Source organism: Canis lupus, chromosome 11, assembly GCF_011100685.1.
Source record: "Canis lupus familiaris isolate Mischka breed German Shepherd chromosome 11, alternate assembly UU_Cfam_GSD_1.0, whole genome shotgun sequence".
Classification (NCBI taxonomy): Eukaryota; Metazoa; Chordata; class Mammalia; order Carnivora; family Canidae; genus Canis; species Canis lupus.
In genome coordinates this window covers 11198522-11218415 of record NC_049232.1, presented here as the reverse complement: position 1 = coordinate 11218415, position 19894 = coordinate 11198522, and the positions used below count along the sequence as shown (strand labels likewise).

General features: G+C 40.7%; 1 protein-coding gene across 1 annotated transcript in view; it reads left to right on the top strand.

Moving 5' to 3' along the window:
- The window catches only part of LOC102151636, a 91039-nt gene extending 73140 nt beyond the window's left edge, over nucleotides 1-17899 (top strand). Inside the window, exons 8-13 of the mRNA XM_038551912.1 lie at nucleotides 5550-5663; nucleotides 9415-9528; nucleotides 12004-12138; nucleotides 13263-13379; nucleotides 14626-15662; nucleotides 16823-17899. Of these exons, the coding sequence (XP_038407840.1) occupies nucleotides 5550-5663; nucleotides 9415-9528; nucleotides 12004-12138; nucleotides 13263-13379; nucleotides 14626-15311 (1166 nt within the window). The 3' untranslated portion in view covers nucleotides 15312-15662; nucleotides 16823-17899. The remainder of the gene's footprint in view (nucleotides 1-5549; nucleotides 5664-9414; nucleotides 9529-12003; nucleotides 12139-13262; nucleotides 13380-14625; nucleotides 15663-16822) is intronic.
- The last annotated feature ends 1995 nt before the right edge of the window (nucleotides 17900-19894 follow it).

The following is a 19894-nucleotide window of genomic DNA, read 5'->3' as shown; positions in this document are numbered from 1 at the left end:
TATATGCTAGTCTTTCTGAGGGCTCAGATAGTCTCTGAGAGTCAAGAGAAAATTCAAGTGACCAAAACCTTGTCTCTGCAGCTTAAGACCTGTGCCATCTCTATGTCACTCTGGGTTACTGCGCTACAGACTTAGTGAGTGGCTGATTAGTACTCTTTCTGTGGAAATTGTATTTTCCTATATTTTATTTCTGCCTAAGGGCATTGATGTAGTATAGGATGTTATTATAAGTTTTCCAGTAGTACTTTCTCCTGTTAATGAAGAAGAAAATGTGGCTCATAGAAGTAAGGAGAAATTTTTAAAAGAGCACTTGAAACTGGTTGTACAGGGGTGAGAGTATAAAGTCAGAATTTACTTACTCAGAAGCAAAAAAGAATTTTGTCTCAGACTATGAGAATGTAAATGCGGGGTTCCTATCTAAAATGCAAGAAAAGGGCAGAATATGTACATATACCACTGTTTAATGATAATGGTTAAATTGAGGAGATTGTTTCTGAAGAAATGGAAAACTGAAGTAGTTCTGGTTGCTATGGAAATTAAAAGTAAACAAGTAACATCTAGGAGGAGAAACCATTGTTCAGTGCTGGGGAGTTGGGGGAGGGCAGATTAAGGCTAACCCTGAAGTTACAAGTGTTGACTCCTACTTGGGAAGAGGACTTGATATTTCCAACAATGTATGTGCTTTCTGGGGAGAGAAGCCTGGAAAGTGAGGTTATCTGTATTTTACCTGCAATAAAATTAGTCCGTGTTGAGAGTTGTTATTGAGTGTAAAGTATGAGACATGGAAAACATGTACTCATAACTGTGTTTCCCATATACACACATATAGAATATAAGTATGCCAGGAAAAGGTAATTAATATCAAATATAATTGTCCACTTACTCTGTACCAGATCCAATTATTTGCCTCTCAAAAACACATTACGTCCTTACGTCATTAGTGAGAGTAGATTTGGCCCTTGTAACTAGTACACAAATGAATCGGTTTCTTGCTTATATAACAATTCAGAGTATATAAAAATGGAATATGGCAAGTCTCCAGGGCTGATAGAATCTTTGCTATCATCAACCTGAGCTTTAAAATAGACCCTGGATTATCAACATCCCAACTAGCTGGAAAAGTGAAGAGCGTGGAGGGACCCAGAAGAGGTATTTTTGGTTCTGTTTGGAAGGGTCACATGTCATTTCCACTCATTTTCCATTTTCAAAAACTTAATCCCATTGTCAGAACAGCCGCAAGAGATGCTGATAAATACAATCTAGTAGTATGTCCAGGTAGAAAGGAGATAGCTTGCACTTTCTGCTCCAGTTACAAGGAACATCGTACAAACCCAACTCCTCCTGATAGAAACACAATAAATGAACCATATTATGCTCTCCATGAAAATGGAGGCTATGTGTGTTCACTAAACGTGTCTTGTTTATACTCTTCTTGTTTGTTTAATGGATGGATAAATTCGCAAACACCAATCATGGGCCACATCTTTATTATTTTTGTGTGATTTCTCAGCAAGTACTAACGTAGAAGAAGTTCTACAGCATGAACAAAGCGCAGTGGCCTCAACTTCAGGCCAGACAGAAAAGGACTCTTCTTCCTCTTCAGAATGCTTCAGCACCTCCTCCCAAGAAAAGCTCACTGGTGCTGGTAAGGAGAGTTTATTGAATAAAATGGAATCTAGGTAGAAGCCAGAGATGAACTGAGTGATTCTGATCATCAGTTGATGAAAGGCTGACCAAAACAGAAAGAAACTCCAACTGTATCTCTGTCTTCTTCTCTGACCAGTGGTAGAAATCATCAGTTGCAAGGGAAAAATACTTAAAAGGAGTGGAGTAATCCCAAAAAGATCAGCAGAGAGCAGTGTTTTATTTGAGGAAATGGTGGGAGAGGGTCTGGGTATGAGAATTTTACCAGAGAAACATGGAAGAGTAGGTCAGTATCAACCAGCAAAAGCACATATGTTATCCCGGTGCAGACTCTCTCTGCACTCCTTATTCTCATCATTCATTTCCTTATAATTTCAATATGCACCTCAATTCTCTATGCCATGTTTTTGTTCCTGCTACACAAACACAGATAATTTTTCTGACTTCTAAAACCCAAGCTTAGTTATCCCTGTTTTTAAATGTCATAGAAGCATACAATGTATAGTTTTTGTCTGGTTTCTTTCACTCACCATTACATCTGTGAAATTTATCTAATATAACTAATTTAAATATAAATATAGATTATATCTATGCATATGTATTAATATAAATATAGTCTCGAAGTTCATTTATTCTTTCTCTTAAAACCTTTGATTTTTACATCCTCTAATGTTATTTCATTCTTCCCTTATATTTCACAAATATGTCAAGTCTAGTCTCGAAGAGAATATTAAGTCCTATAACAAAATATAAACACTGAAATCCGTAGACATAGGACGCAGAATCTGTACACATGGATATGTGCTAAACTGAAACCCAGAAAGCGTACATACCATTATCACTTACACAAAATTCATCTCATATTCAGATTCACAAGCACCAAATCAATTACACTTTAAGCCCTAGCTCTGTTTAAACCAACATGTTAGGAACATATAGACACAAAGCACATTGCACCCATCACACCGTTTTGCCACAGTAGGTATGTAATGCACATATCAGACATATCCATAAGAGGTGATGATGATTTTCAGCAATTAACTAATGAGCAACGAGCTTGGTTAGCATGGAAAGAGAGACATTGACATAAAAATAAAGAATGTGTTCTTCAAAAGTTAAGATTTTGTCTCCTTTGAGGCAGTAAATCTCTAGGAGGTAGAATGCAGAGGATAAAAATGTAACAAATATAAAGGAAGGCAAATGGTACTGAAAATTCTAACCAAGATGAATGAATATGAGGACCCATAGTAGAGGATCCAAATAGAAGAATAGGATGCTGAAAGATACCAATTCTCTGCCCAAACTAAAGATTACTGTTCAGAACAAAGTATTTCCATAGAATCAATGGGAAGAATAGGTTAGGGCGAAGAGTATAGGAGGGGGAACAGAATGGAACCAGCTGTTTTTCTGACTTATATTCAATTTTTTAGGAATCTTAAAATCAAGCAAATGTGATCCACCACCTGGCCACTCTTTGGAAGACAATACTGCGGTCCCTGAGGCAAAAGGTGAATCCTCTGAATCAGAATACTTCTGTTATTCCTCCTTGAGTCATCTGTCTTCTACTGGTAAGGGGAAAAGAAAGGCAAGCAAAGTCTGGGAAGATTAGGGCAATGGGAGCCTGAACAGACTGGTAGACACCCAGCTCAGCATCTCTCAGTTAGTGGGAGAAAGAAACACATCAGACCCAGTTATAATCTTATTCTCATCTCTTATTTGGGAATCTGAGTCTCTTGTTCTTGTATCCTCACTAGGAACTGAATACAAACAGTTTTCATGGGGCAGAACGGTTTGCTCAGTGGTTTAGCGCCGCCTTCAACCAGGGGCCTGATCCTGGAGACACAGGATCCAGTGCCATGTCGGGCTCCCTGCGTGGAGCCTGCTTCTCTCTCTGCCAGTCTCTCTCTCTCTCTCTCTGTCTCTCATGATTAAACGTAAGTAATCTAAAAAAACAAAAACAAAAAGAAAAAAAAACAGTTTTCACTATCAGATGGTAGAGAGAAACTCTGTGCATTCATTTTGGGGAAAATATCATTTATTGAGGGATGTATCCAGAATTGCTGTGATGTCAGTTAAACCTACAAGCGAAGAGTTAATGTAAAATTAAACCAAAGATTGCAGTACTCTAGTAATTTCTCACTGAGGAAATGTGAAAGAGCTCTGAATCGTTAGTCATCCATGTAAAAGAGTCTTATAGGTAATGACTTACTGAACATGAGCTCTCCATGTAAAACTACAAAATACATTATCTAAAGCAGATTCTGCAAACACAATGAACACTAAGATTTAGCTTCAAAGAAAATCATTTAATTAAACAATAGGAATGGTAAATAAGAATGTTTACAGTTATTAAACGAGTAAAAACATAAAGCACTATCAATAAAAAGATTTAAAAAACCAAGTTTTTGAAATGAGAAATAATGTTCTAGAAATCATAAAAAATGTGGATGAGTTAAACATCACATTTGTCAGAGGAAAAGAACATTTGTGACCTGAAGGCTAGAGCCAGGGAATTACTTACAAATATAAATCAGAGTGATCAATACATTGGAAATATGAAAAAAGGATTAAGATAAATGAGGAGAAAATGTGACAGTATGACATATCAAACTAATGCTTGTTTAGAATAAAACAGAGAACGTAAGACAGATAAAGAAGTAATTGCCAAGATTTTTTTTTCAGAACTCTGGAAGATACAAACCCTTAGAATCAGGAAACATTATTAGGGAGCTCATTACAGAAATGGCAAAAATAAATCCCCACTAAACTAAGGACACTAAAGCCAATATTCAGAACCTCAATAACAAACATGTTAAAGCAACTGGGGAGAAGCACACCGTCTTTCAAAAGAATGGCGATCTGTCAGGCAGTGACCATATCCACAGCAATTATCTAATAACAATATAAGATAATGTGCTGGATGAAAAGAACAGTCACATCATAAAGAAAAGAAGGGTGAAAAAAAGACAGGTTTCAGATAAAAAAGTAGAAAACATAAAAGATAAAAAATTTGAAAACACAGAACGTATTTGGAAAGATGAAATGGAAGCCAGGAACGGAAGGTGAGCTGAGAAGTCTGTGATTGAATGCCAGTAGGTTTTGATGATTTCCACACCCAAACCAGGAATCACTGATTCGCAGATAATCCACCAAACAGATGTAACTGAAGTACTGGATGACAGTCACATACAACATGACTGGGAGCTCAAGTATTCTAAGCTCCTCATTTTGCACAAAGAATGGGTGGCACCATGGACTCAAATAAACAACTCTACGCTCAGAAAAGAAAGGAAATCAGGTAAATAGAGCCTGCCCATTTGTAAATCCCCTAGTCAGTCCAGAGTATGTGGAGCATTTATTATCATCTACCGAAGGCTTTAACAATTTACCGCAAACAGTGGATTAAGGACAACAAAAAAGTATTATTCACTTATGGTTGTAGAGGTCAGAAGTCTAAACTACGGCATATGGACCCCTCATCTAATCCCAAATATGTTCCCATCTCAGGGTCCTTAATCTAATAATGTCTGCAAAGTCCCTTGGGCCTTAAAGGTAACATTATGGACTCTGCAGATAGGATATGGGCATCTTCTGATGAAATGCGTGAGACACAGTGACGTATGTATAGTCAGGTAAACGAATACTAAAATATATGGACTGTACACTGTGATGACACAATTTCAAGACACACCGCAGCGACCTCAATAAAGACAATGTACATATATTATATCCAGCTAGCCATGAGCACTTGGGAAAAAGTAAAAATGGTCGAATGCTTCTATTTTGGAGCTTTGGCCAGAAAAGAGACTATACTATCCCTGAGTGTCTGACACAGAGTAAGCAATCCAAGTGCACTGAATATATGAAACACTAGATATATCTTTTAATTCTAATTCAATTTACAGAAATCTTAAAGAAGCAAAAGGATACTCCACAGCCTGGTGAGAGTACCTCACAGGAAGAACACAGTGCCGTTGTCTCAAGTGACCTCCCCTGTGCCTCTGACAATAAGAATACGGGTAAGTCGAGATGTCTGAACTGGAGGTGGGTAGTGGCAAAGGGAGATATAAGCATGGCTGAGGGTCCAGCTGAGCATTTCTATTTACAGACTCATAGATGAGAGTTAAAAAGTGATCCAAGCCATGTCCAGATGAGAGAGATAACACAAGGTCTTTTTTCTCTCCAGGAGATGTTCATTGCATCTATATAAAACAAAGCCTGGAGATTCAAGGGGAATCTCAGAGAGGACAAATATCCATAAGTGCAGGGCCATGTTTGCAAAGGTGGAGTCTAAAGAAATGTCAGATCTCTCTGAGAAATGGAAATATAAACTCAGTCTGAACCTGAGAAGATGAATTCTGTTGGTCATAATGTGGGCAAATCTCTGACAGCTGGTGTGAAATGGGCCAGCAAAGAACAGATAGGGCATCCAAGAAGGAACCAGTAGATTTTGCTTTTTCGCTAAGAGAGGACTGAACTCCTTAGCATATGTCCTTTCATGGGGGAAGAAGGGGCAGAGATTTGAAAGAGACCCTTCGATTCTTCTCCAACAACCTCCTAACCCTCATGAGCACACAGGAATATTTATTCCATCACACACTCTACTAGACTCAGCACAAAGTCCTCTCACAGTTACCCCTATTGACACTTGTCTCTTCATTTCCCATTCTCTGGTCCCATTTCTTTCTTTTTTCTTTTCTTTTTTTTTTGTTAAGGATCTTAATCATTTATTCACAAGAAACACATATAGAGAGAGGCAGAGACATAGGCAGAGGGAGGAGCAGGCTCCCTCAGGGTGCCCAACGTGGGACTCAATCCCGGGAAGCCAGGCTCATGCCCCGAGCCAAAGGCAGGTGCTCAACCACTGAGCCACCCAGGCATCCCTCTGCTCCCATTTCCTTATACTCTCCGACAGACTCATAAATTCAGATCCTCATATCCTGAACCTTCAGAACTCGTTTTGCAGCATATGTATTCCTCAAGTTTGCTTTCTCTAATGTCATTCCTTAGATACTATCATCTCAAACTCACACAAATAATCTCACTCTTGTAGAACTTCATATTTCACATTAACAGTGAACAAAGCCACACAATCATATAAGATCGTGTAAAACGCCTCTGTCCCAACTCGCTTCGGCCCCTCATGTAATTCCACAATCTAGGACCTCGTGTGAGGTCTTGCCTCTATCCTTGCCTCTATCCTAGCACTTTCACAATCTCAACAGATCTCACAAAATTACACACGTCCATATCCCTCTCATAAATCAAATAGACAGTATGTCACAACTTGAACCTCAGTAGTACATGACACCCAGATCACTCATACCACCTTTACATATACGGGATTATGCAGTACCATCCGCTAATATATGAAGCTCATGCTACCTTTACGTAGAATGGCCATGGCACCCGTACGCCTCCTACATAAAATTGTTGAAGAAACATGACAGACACGTACACAATCAGACAGTACTCACCGAACACGGTACACATACCGTGTGTACCTTAAATAATCCACCCCCCACTGACTTGTCTCATGCCTACAACATGACCTACCAGATACTCTTCAGTGACCTAAGAGACAAAGTAGGTGCATTTTGTGAAGTTAAATTTGGGTACAAGCTTCAAAAAACTTTTTAAACATAGGAAGAGACTTAATATGTTTGAGTTATTTTATCAGGAACAGAAATTTACCTATTTACTGAGCGTTGAGTTTGGAAATGTAGATTAAGAGGAAGAAAAACTAACTGGCGATTTTCGGGATGTGTTGAAGTTCATGATAGAGGTAAAACCCGATCCCAAAAATATACATATTTTACTAGGAAAACAATCAACAACTTAGAATTTAGCTGTTTAGTGGGAAAGTTTAGTGGTAGGCTTATGAGTATGGTAAGTAGAGCGGCAAAAACTGATCATATCCAGAATTGCTGTGATGTCAGTTAAACCTACAAGAGAAGAGTTAATGTAAAATTAAACCAAAGATTGCACTATTCTAGTAATTTCCCACTGAAGGAATGTAAAAGAGCTCTGAATCGTTAGTCATCCATGTAAAAGAGTCTTATAGGTAATGACTTACTGAACATGAGCTCCCCATGTAAAACTACAAAACACATTATCTAAAGTAGATTCTGCAAACACAATGAACACTAAATTTAGCTTCAAAGAAAATCATTTAATTAAACAATAGGAATGGTAAATAAGAATGTTTACAGTTATTAAACGAGTAAAAACATAAAACACTATCAATAAAAAGTATTAGAAAAACAAGTTTTAGAAATGAGAAATAATGTTCTAGAAATCATAAAAAATGTGGATGAGTTAAACATCACATTTGTCAGAGGAAAAGAACATTTGTGACCTGAAGGCTAGAGCCAGGGAATTACTTACAAATATAAATCAGAGTGATCAATACATTGGAAATATGAAAAAAGGATTAAGATAAATGAGGAGAAAATGTGACAGTATGACATATCAAACTAATGCTTGTTTAGAATAAAACAGAGAACGTAAGACAGATAAAGAAGTAATTGCCAAGATTTTTTTTTCAGAACTCTGGAAGATACAAACCCTTAGAATCAGGAAACATTATTAGGAAGCTCGTTACAGAAATGGCAAAAATAATCCCCACTAAACTAAGGACACTAAAGCCAATATTCAGAACCTCAATAACAAAGATGTTAAAGCAACTGGGGAGAAGCACACAGTCTTTCAAAAGAATGGTGATCTGTCAGGCAGTGACCATATCCACAGCAATTATCTAATAACAATATAAGATAATGTGCTGGATGAAAAGAACAGTCACATCATAAAGAAAAGAAGGGTGAAAAAAAGACAGGTTTCAGATAAAAAAGTAGAAAACATAAAAGATAAAAAATTTGAAAACACAGAACGTATTTGGAAAGATGAAATGGAAGCCAGGAACGGAAGGTGAGCTGAGAAGTCTGTGATTGAATGCCAGTAGGTTTTGATGATTTCCACACCCAAACCAGGAATCACTGATTCGCAGATAATCCACCAAACAGATGTAACTGAAGTACTGGATGACAGTCACATACAACATGACTGGGAGCTCAAGTATTCTAAGCTCCTCATTTTGCACAAAGAATGGGTGGCACCATGGACTCAAATAAACAACTCTACGCTCAGAAAAGAAAGGAAATCAGGTAAATAGAGCCTGCCCATTTGTAAATCCCCTAGTCAGTCCAGAGTATGTGGAGCATTTATTATCATCTACCGAAGGCTTTAACAATTTACCGCAAACAGTGGATTAAGGACAACACAAATGTATTATTCTCTTATGGTTCTAGAGGTCAGAAGTCTAAACTACGGCATATGGACCGCTCATCTAATCCCAAATATGTTCCCATCTCAGGGTCCTTAATCTAAAATTATCTGCAAAGTCCCTTGGGCCTTAAAGGTAACATTATGGACTCTGCAGATAGGATATGGGCATCTTCTGATGAATGCGTGAGACACAGTGATGTATGTATAGTCAGGGAAACAAATACTAAAATATATGGACTGTACACTGTGATGACACAATTTCAAGACACACCGCAGCGACCTCAATAAAGACAATGTACATATATTATATCCAGCTAGCCATGAGCACTTGGGAAAAAGTAAAAATGGTCGAATGCTTCTATTTTGGAGCTTTGGCCAGGAAAGAGACTATACTATCCATGAGTGTCTGACACAGAGTAAGCAATCCAAGTGCACTGAATATATGAAACACTAGATATATCTTTTTAATTCTAATTCAAATTACAGAAATCTTAAAGAAGCAAAAGGATACACCACAGCCTGGTGAGAGTACCTCACAGGAAGAACACAGTGCCGTTGTCTCAAGTGACCTCCCCTGTGCCTCTGACAATAAGAATACTGGTAAGTAGAGATGTATGAACTGGAGGTGGGTAGTGGCAAAGGGAGATGTAAGCATGGCTGAGGGTCCAGCTGAGCATTAAAAAGTGATCCAAGCCCATGTCCAGATGAGAGGGATAACACAAGGTCTTTTTTCTCTCCAGGAGATGTTCATTGCATCTATATAAAACAAAGCCTGGAGATTCAAGGGGAATCTCAGAGAGGACAAATATCCATAAGTGCAGGGCCATGTTTGCAAAGGTGGAGTCTAAAGAAATGTCAGATCTCTCGGAGAAATCTCTGACAGCTGGTGTGAAATGGGCCAGCAAAGAACAGATAGGGCATCCAAGAAGGAACCTGTAGATTTTGCTTTTTTCTCTAAGAGAGGACTGAACTCCTTAGCATATGTCCTTTCATGGAGGAAGAAGGGGCAGTGATTTGAAAGAGACCCTTCGATTCTTCTCCAACAACCTCCTAACCCTCATGAGCACACAGGAATATTTATTCCATCACACACTCTACTAGTCTTAGCACAAAGTCCTCTCACAGTTACCCCCATTGACACTTGTCTCTTCATTTCCCATTCTCTGGTCCCATTTCTTTCTTTTCTTTTTCTTTTCTTTTCTTTTCTTTTTTTTTTTTTGTTAAGGATCTTAATCATTTATTCACAAGAAACACATATAGAGAGAGGCAGAGACATAGGCAGAGGGAGGAGCAGGCTCCCTCAGGGAACCCAACGTGGGACTCAATCCCGGGAAGCCAGGCTCATGCCCCGAGCCAAAGGCAGGTGCTCAACCACTGAGCCACCCAGGCATCCCTCTGCTCCCATTTCCTTATACTCTCAGACAGACTCATAAATTCAGATCCTCATATCTTGAACCTTCACAACTCATTTTGCAGCATATGTATTCCTCAAGTTTGCCTTCTCTAATGACATTCCTTAGATACTATCATCTCAAACTCACACAAATAATCTCACTCTTGTAGAACTTCATATTTCACATTAACAGTGAACAAAGCCACACAATCATATAACATCGTGTAAAACTCCTCTGTCCCAAGTTGCTTAGGCCCCTCATGTAATTCCATAATCTAGGACCTCGCGTGAGGTCTTGCCTCTAACCTTGCCTCTATCCTAGCACTTTCACAATCTCAACAGATCTCACAAAATTACGCAGGTCCATATCTCTCTCATAAATCAAATAGACAGTACGTCACAACTTGAACCTCAGTAGTACATGACACCCAGATCACTCATACCACCTTTACATATACGGGATTATGCAGTACCATCCGCTAATATATGATGCTCATGCTACCTGTACGTAGAATGGCCATGGCACCCGTACGCCTCCTACGTAAAATTGTTGAAGAAACATGACAGACACGTGCACAATCAGACAGTACTCACCGAACACGGTACACATACTACGTCTCTAAAAAATAATCCACCCCCCACTGACTTATCTCATGCCTATAACATGACCTACCAGATACTCTTCAGTGACCTAAGAGACAAAGTAGGTGCATTTTGTGAAATTAAATTTGGGTACAAGCTTCAAAAAACTTTTTAAACATAGGAAGAGACTTAATATGTTTGAGTTATTTTATCAGGAACAGAAATTTACCTATTTACTGAGTGTTGAGTTTGGAAATGTAGATTAAGAGGAAGAAAAACTAACTGGCGATTTTCGGGATGTGTTGAAGTTCATGATAGAGGTAAAACCCGATCCCAGAAATATACATATTTTACTAGGAAAACAATCAACAACTTAGAATTTAGCTGTTAATTGGGAAAGTTTAGTGGTAGGCTTATGAGTATGGTAAGTATAGAGGCAAAAGCTGATCAGAACAATGTGTGTGGAACATGAGGAAGATGACACCACTAACTAGGCCAAGTGACAGCTGAACCACTTGGCCAGTCCGTAGCTCCTGACAGTTGAGCTGTGCCCATGCTTGGAAGTGCCGTCTGGAGTCAGCTTTGGGGATCCCCCTGGAGTCTCCAGTCCTGCAGAGCTGTGCAGCCCTCAGGTGAGGTCCCTGGAGCACAGGAGCAGATATGTGGAAGAGGAGGCCAACAGATCCCAGTCTGTCATTCCTCCCTGTAAATCCTAACCCTCCCCGGAGGCAGCAGGACCTCGGTATCATAAACCACAGGTGGCAGACTGAAGACCTGTACTGACATACCTGCTCTGCATTTATTCTTGTGGTAAATGGAGTAGTAATAACAAATAATATGGGCACCTTACCATGTGCCAGGCAAGAATTTGAGCCTCTGATCAACTGCAGGAAACAACCTAGGGCTCTCATGCTCTCTTAGGTAACCAGACATTTCATTCCAGCAAATATTTTTAGGTACCTAGATTTTAGACCTTTGGATAGAAGCCAGACTATAATCTTCCTGGGAACAAGTGCTGTGTGTGTTATTATACATGGTATTTCTCGAATGTTTAATGGAGGCAAAGATATCATCTATCTGATTGTCCTTCTCTTTCCCAGAAGTCTTAAACACAGATGAAGACATTCTACTTTCTGGACCCTCTGGGTTGGCCCAAGGCCACAGCCAGAGGGCAGAAGTTTCAGACTCAGAATATATTTCCCGTATCTCTCCTGCAGACAAGCTCTTTGACAGAGGTAATATGGTGGGAGTGGGAGGGGCTGGGGGGAAATCAGGCAGGGAGGTGAGGCGGCATGTTAGCCAAAAATTAGAATTACGAGCCTATGCCCCGCAATGCCATAAAGGACCCCTTCTCACGAGGACTGTCCAAGGTCTGTATTCCTAATTAATAAGCAGAAATGTACCAGGGAGGCATCCCTGTCTTCTTTGGAAGAAGTTCTTAAAAGATCTGAATGAGAAGATAAAATATCTAAGAGAAATGTGGAAATATATTTTCGGAAAGGAAGTTTGGGCCATGACCGTGAAGTCTTAATTTGAACATTTCCAGCACCAGGGTTCCCCGGGAACCTTGAAAATTTATTTTACCTGCATTTGTACATTATATATCTATCTTTTGTAAATATTATATTTATTTTTTTATGAGAGGCACAGAACGAGAGAGAGAGAGACAGGCAGAGGGAGAAGCAGGCTCCATTCAGGGAGCCTGTAGTCGGACTGGATCCTGGGTCTCCAGGATCACACCCCCAGCTGAAGGTGGCGCTAAACCACTGAGCCACTGGGGCTGCCCTCTATCTATCTATCTATCTATCTATCTATCTATCTATCTATCTATCTATCCATCCATCCATCTATCCATCCATCCCTCCTCCGTGTGTTTTTAAGGTTAATAGATAGATACCAGATATCAGTACATACGTAGAGAGATACACATGCAGAATTCTTCATAAAATTGCACCCCATGCCCCCTCATTGCACAGTGTCCTATAAGGAAAACCAAGCTGAGAATATCCTACTTTAGTGACTGCATACTGTTTTACAGGCGTGGTTCTAAGTGTCCAATACTCTCTACACATGTCCAGAAATCTCACGAGATAATATCATGGTCATTCACTATAAATACAGTTTTACTAATTATTATTTAGTTATATTTAGGAGTAAGTGAAGTTTTAAAAGATAAAATCACCTGAAAATCGTAGCATTTCAATGAAGAAAGTCACCTTAGTTTCTATGAGAGTTAAGTCTCATGTGTGGTAATGATGTCTAACTAATAATATCCATTCAGTGTAGCTCTTTGAGTTGACACAGACTCCAGAAGATGCCATATCTCAGAGTTTTGTTTTGTTTTTAATCCTTTCCCCAGAATTCTGGAAGAACCAAGAGAATGTGCCTCAGCCTGAGTCATATGTGGTCTCTCCTGGCAGTGAGATTGCAGGAGAAAAGTCTTCTTCCTCAGAATACGTCTGCATCTCCCCTTCTGGTAAGTTTATCCTCGCTAAAGAGGACGGTAAGGGAAATACACAGGTCGCCTCTGAGCAGAGATAGCAGGTACAACTGAGCTGCTCAGCCCAAGCCTGACTTATCTTATTCTCCCCTTGAGAGCAGAAGAGGGCTTCAGGGCAGAGGGACTAGGACTGAAGCCCCTGCAGAGGAACAGAAAGGGAGTGTAGCTTCAGGGGGAGGACCCAGTCACCGTTGTAGCTTCAGGTCAAGTAGAGCACCTCAGTGGTGTGGACATTTCATCACACCCTTCCCCCTCAGAGGTGCATGAACTCAACCTCACCCACACTCCTGCATCTGTGTTCCTTCCTACCAGTTCTGGTCCCATTTCTCCTTCCTTTTCTCCTTGCCTTCCTTCCTCATTCACTTTCCCAGTCTCTGGCATGGCATAGGTACACCCTTGTCCCTTCATTCCCTCACACAGTCAGACTCATCCACTCACACACTAATACCATAAGTCCTTTACAACCCCTTGTACAGATCACCTGTTTTAACTCCCTCACACTAAGCCAAACTGCAGAAAATGGATATACCCTGAGGAGGATGGACTTTCATGTACAGCCTTTCTCATCCACATACCACTTCACTCATGAAGACTCGGGCACTTCACAGAGCGGCATATTTCAGGAGCTCAGGTCACTTCTGCTGGCATTCTAAGCTACAGTGTCAACAGGAAACAGCATTATTCCCGCACTTGTTCACATGCTCTGTCACACTATGTAACACACATGCACACACTCATTCAGTGTCACCTCTGAGTAACATCAGAAACAGTCACCAGGGGTGCCTGCGTGGCTCAGTCATTTGAGCATCCGACTCTTGGTTTCAGCTCGGGTCATGATCTCAAAGTAGTGAGATCCAGCCCCATGTCACACTCCACGCTCAGCAAGGAGTCTGCTTGTCCCTTTCCCTCTACTTCTGCTCTCTCTGTCTCTGTCTCTCTCTTGCAAATAAATAAATAAATACATTCTTAAAGGAAGCGTTCAACCAGATGTGTCCCAAAACACACATGCAAGTCCACAAGACACACTACACCCACATCCCCGCATAGTTATAGCAGGTACACACCTCAAATAAAACACACCACTCATAGAATGCCGAAATACCACATGTGTACAGACTTCTGCTCCACACATTTGCATGGGAATATTCTCATGGCCACCTTGACACCTCCGGACGTCACATACAGACTCTATTTGTCTTACGTTTGAAATTCTCTTTCGTAGGAAGCCATCAAAAACACCAAGATGTTTCTCATCCTGGACAATCTGAGCAACATGAGACTTCTTCGCCCTTTCCATATGTCTCATTTCCATTCCATCTGGTCAGTAGTACTCAGCCCTCTGAGCCCTCAGTACAACCACAGAAGGAAAGGCTCATGAAAATTTACTACATGCATGTCCAAATGAAAAGGGGGGTGGCTGTCTTAAGTGATTCAGAGGAAGAGCAGGAGCCTCCCTCAAAGAAGGCAAGACTAGAAGAAATGGCCTTTCCTGAAAAGGTCCATACAGAAGTCACCCCGTCTCATGTGTGTACGAAGGAACTCCTAACTGGCAGTGAGTCCAGCTGGAACAGTGAAGCTCAAGAGGAAAAGGAGGAGGCTGACAGCCCAGCAGAGACTCCAGCTGTGGAGGAATGTTCCAGGGCCAAGACCCCCGAATGGCTTGTGGCCCTGGATAGTGGCTTCAGGTGCATGGGCTGCTGCCGGGTCTTCCCCAGCTTAGAGGCCCTACAGGAACACGTCCAGCATGGGGTCACTGAGGGCTTTAGCTGCCATACTTTCCATCTGGCCTTAGCTTGGCTGAAGAGCAAGAAGAACAGGGCAAAGAAGAGAAGGGGGGAGAATACTGGGAAGAGAACACACCGAGGCCAGAAAGAACATCATTCTGGCATGAACATGTCTTCATGCTAATAAACAGTCTCTCTTCAGCCCCTGAGAGAGAGAAAGTAGAGTAAACTAGACTCTACCAAGGGGCTTTCTTTATCTTCTCTAAACAACCCTCGTACCCACCTCTATTTATACACATCTACCACCCCGCCACTACCAGTGCACCAGCAGCAACAGGAGCAGAGGACCCCTTTCCATTCTATCCACTGCTCTCCCAAGAAGGAGGAGAAGAAGGTGGTTCTCACCATGCGGAACAGCAAGACACTCACATGCAGTCTAAAGAGCATCGTACACCAGCGTATCCTCTCTACCACTACACTGAAAAAAGGAGACTCCCTGGAAGCAGGGACTGCTGGAGGCCACATGGTCAAAGAGGTGAGGGCCCTAGGGCTAGGAGAACACCTCGAGGATGCCTGGGACTCAGGGTTCTGAGAAAAGGTTCATCCACCAGCAATGTCTCCCTGGGTTCTATAATAACTATGATGCATAATTTTCTTCAGAGGAATATATACTTGGGGTGGAATACTTGATGGATGATGAATTAATGAGATTGCTTCCTTCCTATGCCTTTGAGGAGTCGGGTAAGGACAAGACTAGTCAAGTAGGGCAGAGAAGCTTGGGCCCATTATTCCTTAGATAAACCAGGTGTCACAGGAGTCTTAGCCCTGGGCCTACCTCCCTTTCAAGGGCAGAGCAGAGATGGACAAGGGTTAGTATGAAGGCTAGTCACAGTCCCACCTTTTTCCTGGGTGAGGGTGAGATCTCAGATGTCATGTTGTGAGTTTCATACCTGGAAGAACCTGCTCGGGAGTTACAACCACTTGAAAGAAACAACCAGAGGACTCCTATTTAATATATCCTAGGAGCCAGTAGTTCTGGCTGCTTCCTTTAAAGTGTCAGATGCAACTGGAGAAGGGAGACAAAGAAGCTACTCTTCTGCTGTGGACCATTTCTGGCATTTCTGGCTTGCCTTTTTTTTTTTTTTTTTCTTTTAGAGCAACCGGGGTTGTTGGGGATGGAGGGGGTGGAGGTGAAGGGAGAGAGAAAATCTTAAGCAGGATCCCCCAGCAAGGAACCTGACACGTGGCTTAGACTCACAACCCTGAAATCATGACCTGAGCCAAAATCAAGTCGGATGCTTAATTGAGCCACCCAGGCACCCTGATTTCTGGCAAATTTTAATGTGTTGCTTCCTGGAAGATCCCCATATTCTTTTATGAAGTTTCACAATTCCCATATCTCGTTCTTTATTCTCCCTACAGCTGCGAGTGCCTTATTCTAAGAGGTCACTAGAGGGGTTAAACGTAGACGAAGTTGCAAAGACGTTGCAAAATGAATGAGAGAGAGTATGGCTTTTTAGTCAATGGGATATAGGAAAGGCTCATCTTCTGGGGTCCAAAAGTCAGTTAGATTGGAGCCTGGGAATTGCCCTGAATCTTTTGAATCATGTAGAGTGAATGAACATTTATCATAAAAATAAGAAAAGCTGCCTTCCTCACTGAATGACCCTCTTCTCTGCTTTGGTTTTCTCACAGCAACACAGACCCATCACCCCAAAGATTTCAAACAACAGTATCCAGCACATTCCTGCAGGTCTGATGGGAGTACAGACGTTTTCATGAGTCCCATAGCATCAAGGGAGGACCGGCTAAAGATGGATGTACCTGATCCTCTGCAGCTGCTCCCAGTTACCTGGAGAAATGTGGTGCCCAGCTCTGGAGAAAATATCCACAGAGAGGCGTGAGAAGCCCAAGGAATGCGGGGAATACCAGGCCCTCAGGAGCCCTGAGAGGAAAGAGTCTCTGCTCCTGCTGACTCTCCCCCACCCTGCCAGAGTCAGGCACCGCTGAAAATCCCTGCAATATTGCCTTGTGGGGAAGAGGGCGGTATTGCTAGAGATGTTAGTACTGTGGAAACACATTTCTCCTACCTAGAGCTTTCACCAGTGGAGCAGAAGATTGATGACAGCTTGGCAGGATTCGGGGGAGGAGACTGCTAACTTGACAAAGAATCTAGTTTGAGTTCTGCTTGCGGCTTCTCAAATCCCTTGCATTTACTGCAGGTGTGAACACCTGGCTCATAGTCTTACTCTCCAGCCTGGCTATAGATTTTTCACCCCATCTAACTTATTTCCCTCCTCGACATCTTATATCCATGAATATGTGCCTGAAGACTCTGACTATGTGGTAGATTGTAATCCATACCCTTCCTCCCCTGTACTCGCACCCACAAGTTTCCGCCAGTGTAGTCTTTGTTAACAGTTTTACTTATTTTTCTATATCCTTTCCTTTATATGCACATATATCTTTCTCTGTATCGTTGTCTAATACGTTCACCTGCCTGGTTATTTGACTGGGGGACAGACATTCTTATTACTGAGAGAGGAAAAGCTACTGCACAAATGAAACAAAAGCAAAGAAAATACCCTGCTTGGCTTTTCTGGGCACATGTATGTTTACAAACACTTGATATACAGTCATAGGAGAGAGGATGGAACACCCTCATCAGGGACGATCAAATGTGTGTCCACAAGGGTGCCCAAAGTCATAATCCAGTTTTAAGCTTACTAATTTTAGAAACATAAAAAATAAAACAAGTTTTTAAAAGTAAAATTTGCATGTTGAATTATTTGCCTATAACTTACACTTTAATTGTGTATTTTCAAAGATTAATTTTAATTTTTCTTTGTCACTTTGCTTGTCTTCAACTGGAGGGACAGAAACAAAAAAATTAAAATGTTCTTTATAGTTCACAAAACTATATAAGAGAAAGGAAATTAAAATAGTTCAACTTTCAAAAACAAAAAAATTAAAATGTTCTTTATAGTTCACAAAACTATATAAGAGAAAGGAAATTAAAATAGTTCAACTTTCAAATGGTGGTCTATCATTTTTAGCTTAGCACTTCTGAAGTCATTAAAGCTTGAAACTGCTGGCTGACTTTTGGGACATATATATGTATATATGTATACATACAAGTGTGTATATATGTATTTTAATGAACGCCTTGGTTTCTATGTCTAATATTTAAAATAATTTTTAGAAAGTTTCAAGTTATTGATGATTTTCTTGAAGCTTTTATTTATTCATGATAGATACAGAGAGGCAGAGACATAGGTAGAGGGAGAAGCAGGTTCTCTGTGGGGAGCCCAATGTGGGACTCATTCCCCTGACATAATCCTATCAATGGGTCCCTTCATCTGCCAGAAACAGGAAGAATGACAGAAGATATCCAACTGCTTCTGTCTACTCAATTGGTTTATTTTAACCTGATCTGTTTGCTGAAGTTTATACAAGTTAAAAAAAACAGAAAATACATATTTGTTTCTGGCCACAACTGAATTTCAAAGAGATACTAGTAATTTTGTAACTTAGGAAGCCTGTCTTTGATGAGAACAGAGAACTTTTTAGAAGTTCAATAATTTTATTTCATTTAAAAAAGAAAAGGGAGTGTCTGGCTGGCTGTCAGTAGAATGTGCAACTCTTGAGCTTGGGCTCCTGAGTTCGAGACCCATGTTGGGTTAGTGATTGCTTAAAACAACAACAAAACAACAAAAGCCTTAAAACAAATATACAATGCCATTTTTTTCTTCTAAGCATTTTATATTGTTCTCATGAGATTTAAGCATTAGATATATTTTTCCTTCATATTCAAATAAGTCAATACAGAGTATGGAGTTTTTAGGTTTCTAATCCACCAAACTTAAGTACTTTCATAAGAAAATATAAAAACTATGTCTATTTGACCACCTAATTATATAGAAATTATTTAACAATGGCAAGATTACTTATCAATTGATCTTTAAACTTAAAATTTTTATTTAAATGCGATTAACAGGGATCCCTAGGTGGCGCAGCGGTTTGGCGCCTGCCTTTGGCCTAGGGCGCGATCCTGGAGACCCAGGAACGAGTCCCACATCGGGCTCCCGGTGCATGGAGCCTGCTTCTCCCTCTGCCTGTGTCTGCCTCTCTCTCTCTCTCTCTGTGACTATCATAAATAAATAAAAATAAAAAAAAAATAAATGCGATTAACATACAGGGTATTTAAGTTTCAGAGGTAGAATTCAGTTATTCATCAATTGCATACAACCCCCAGTGCTCCTCACATCACATGCCCTCCTTAATGCCCATCATCCAATTACCCATCCCCTCCTGCTCACCGACCCTCCAGCAACCCTCAGTTTGTTTCCTATTAAGTGTCTTATGGCTTGTCTCCCTTTCTGATTTTGTCTTATTTTTCCCTCCCTTCTCCTATAATCCTCGGTTCATTGACCTTGTTTCTTGTTATCAAATACTTTTAAATCAAGTGAAATAAATAGATGTGTGTATTTCAGACTTTAAGAAATAACATATTGCAAATAAGCTGAAGTTTCATTGCTCATTTCATTGCCTCTCATCTCTTCCTCAAACCAAATCACCTTTTTTTTTTTTTATTGGAGCTCGATTTGCTGACATATAGCATAACAACCAGTGCTCATCCCGTCAAGTGTCCCCCCTCAGTGCCCGTCACCCAGTCACCCCAACCCCCCACTCACCTCCCCTTCCACTACCTCTTGTTCGTTTCCCAGAATTAGGTGTCTCTCATGTCCTGTCACCCTCTCTGATATT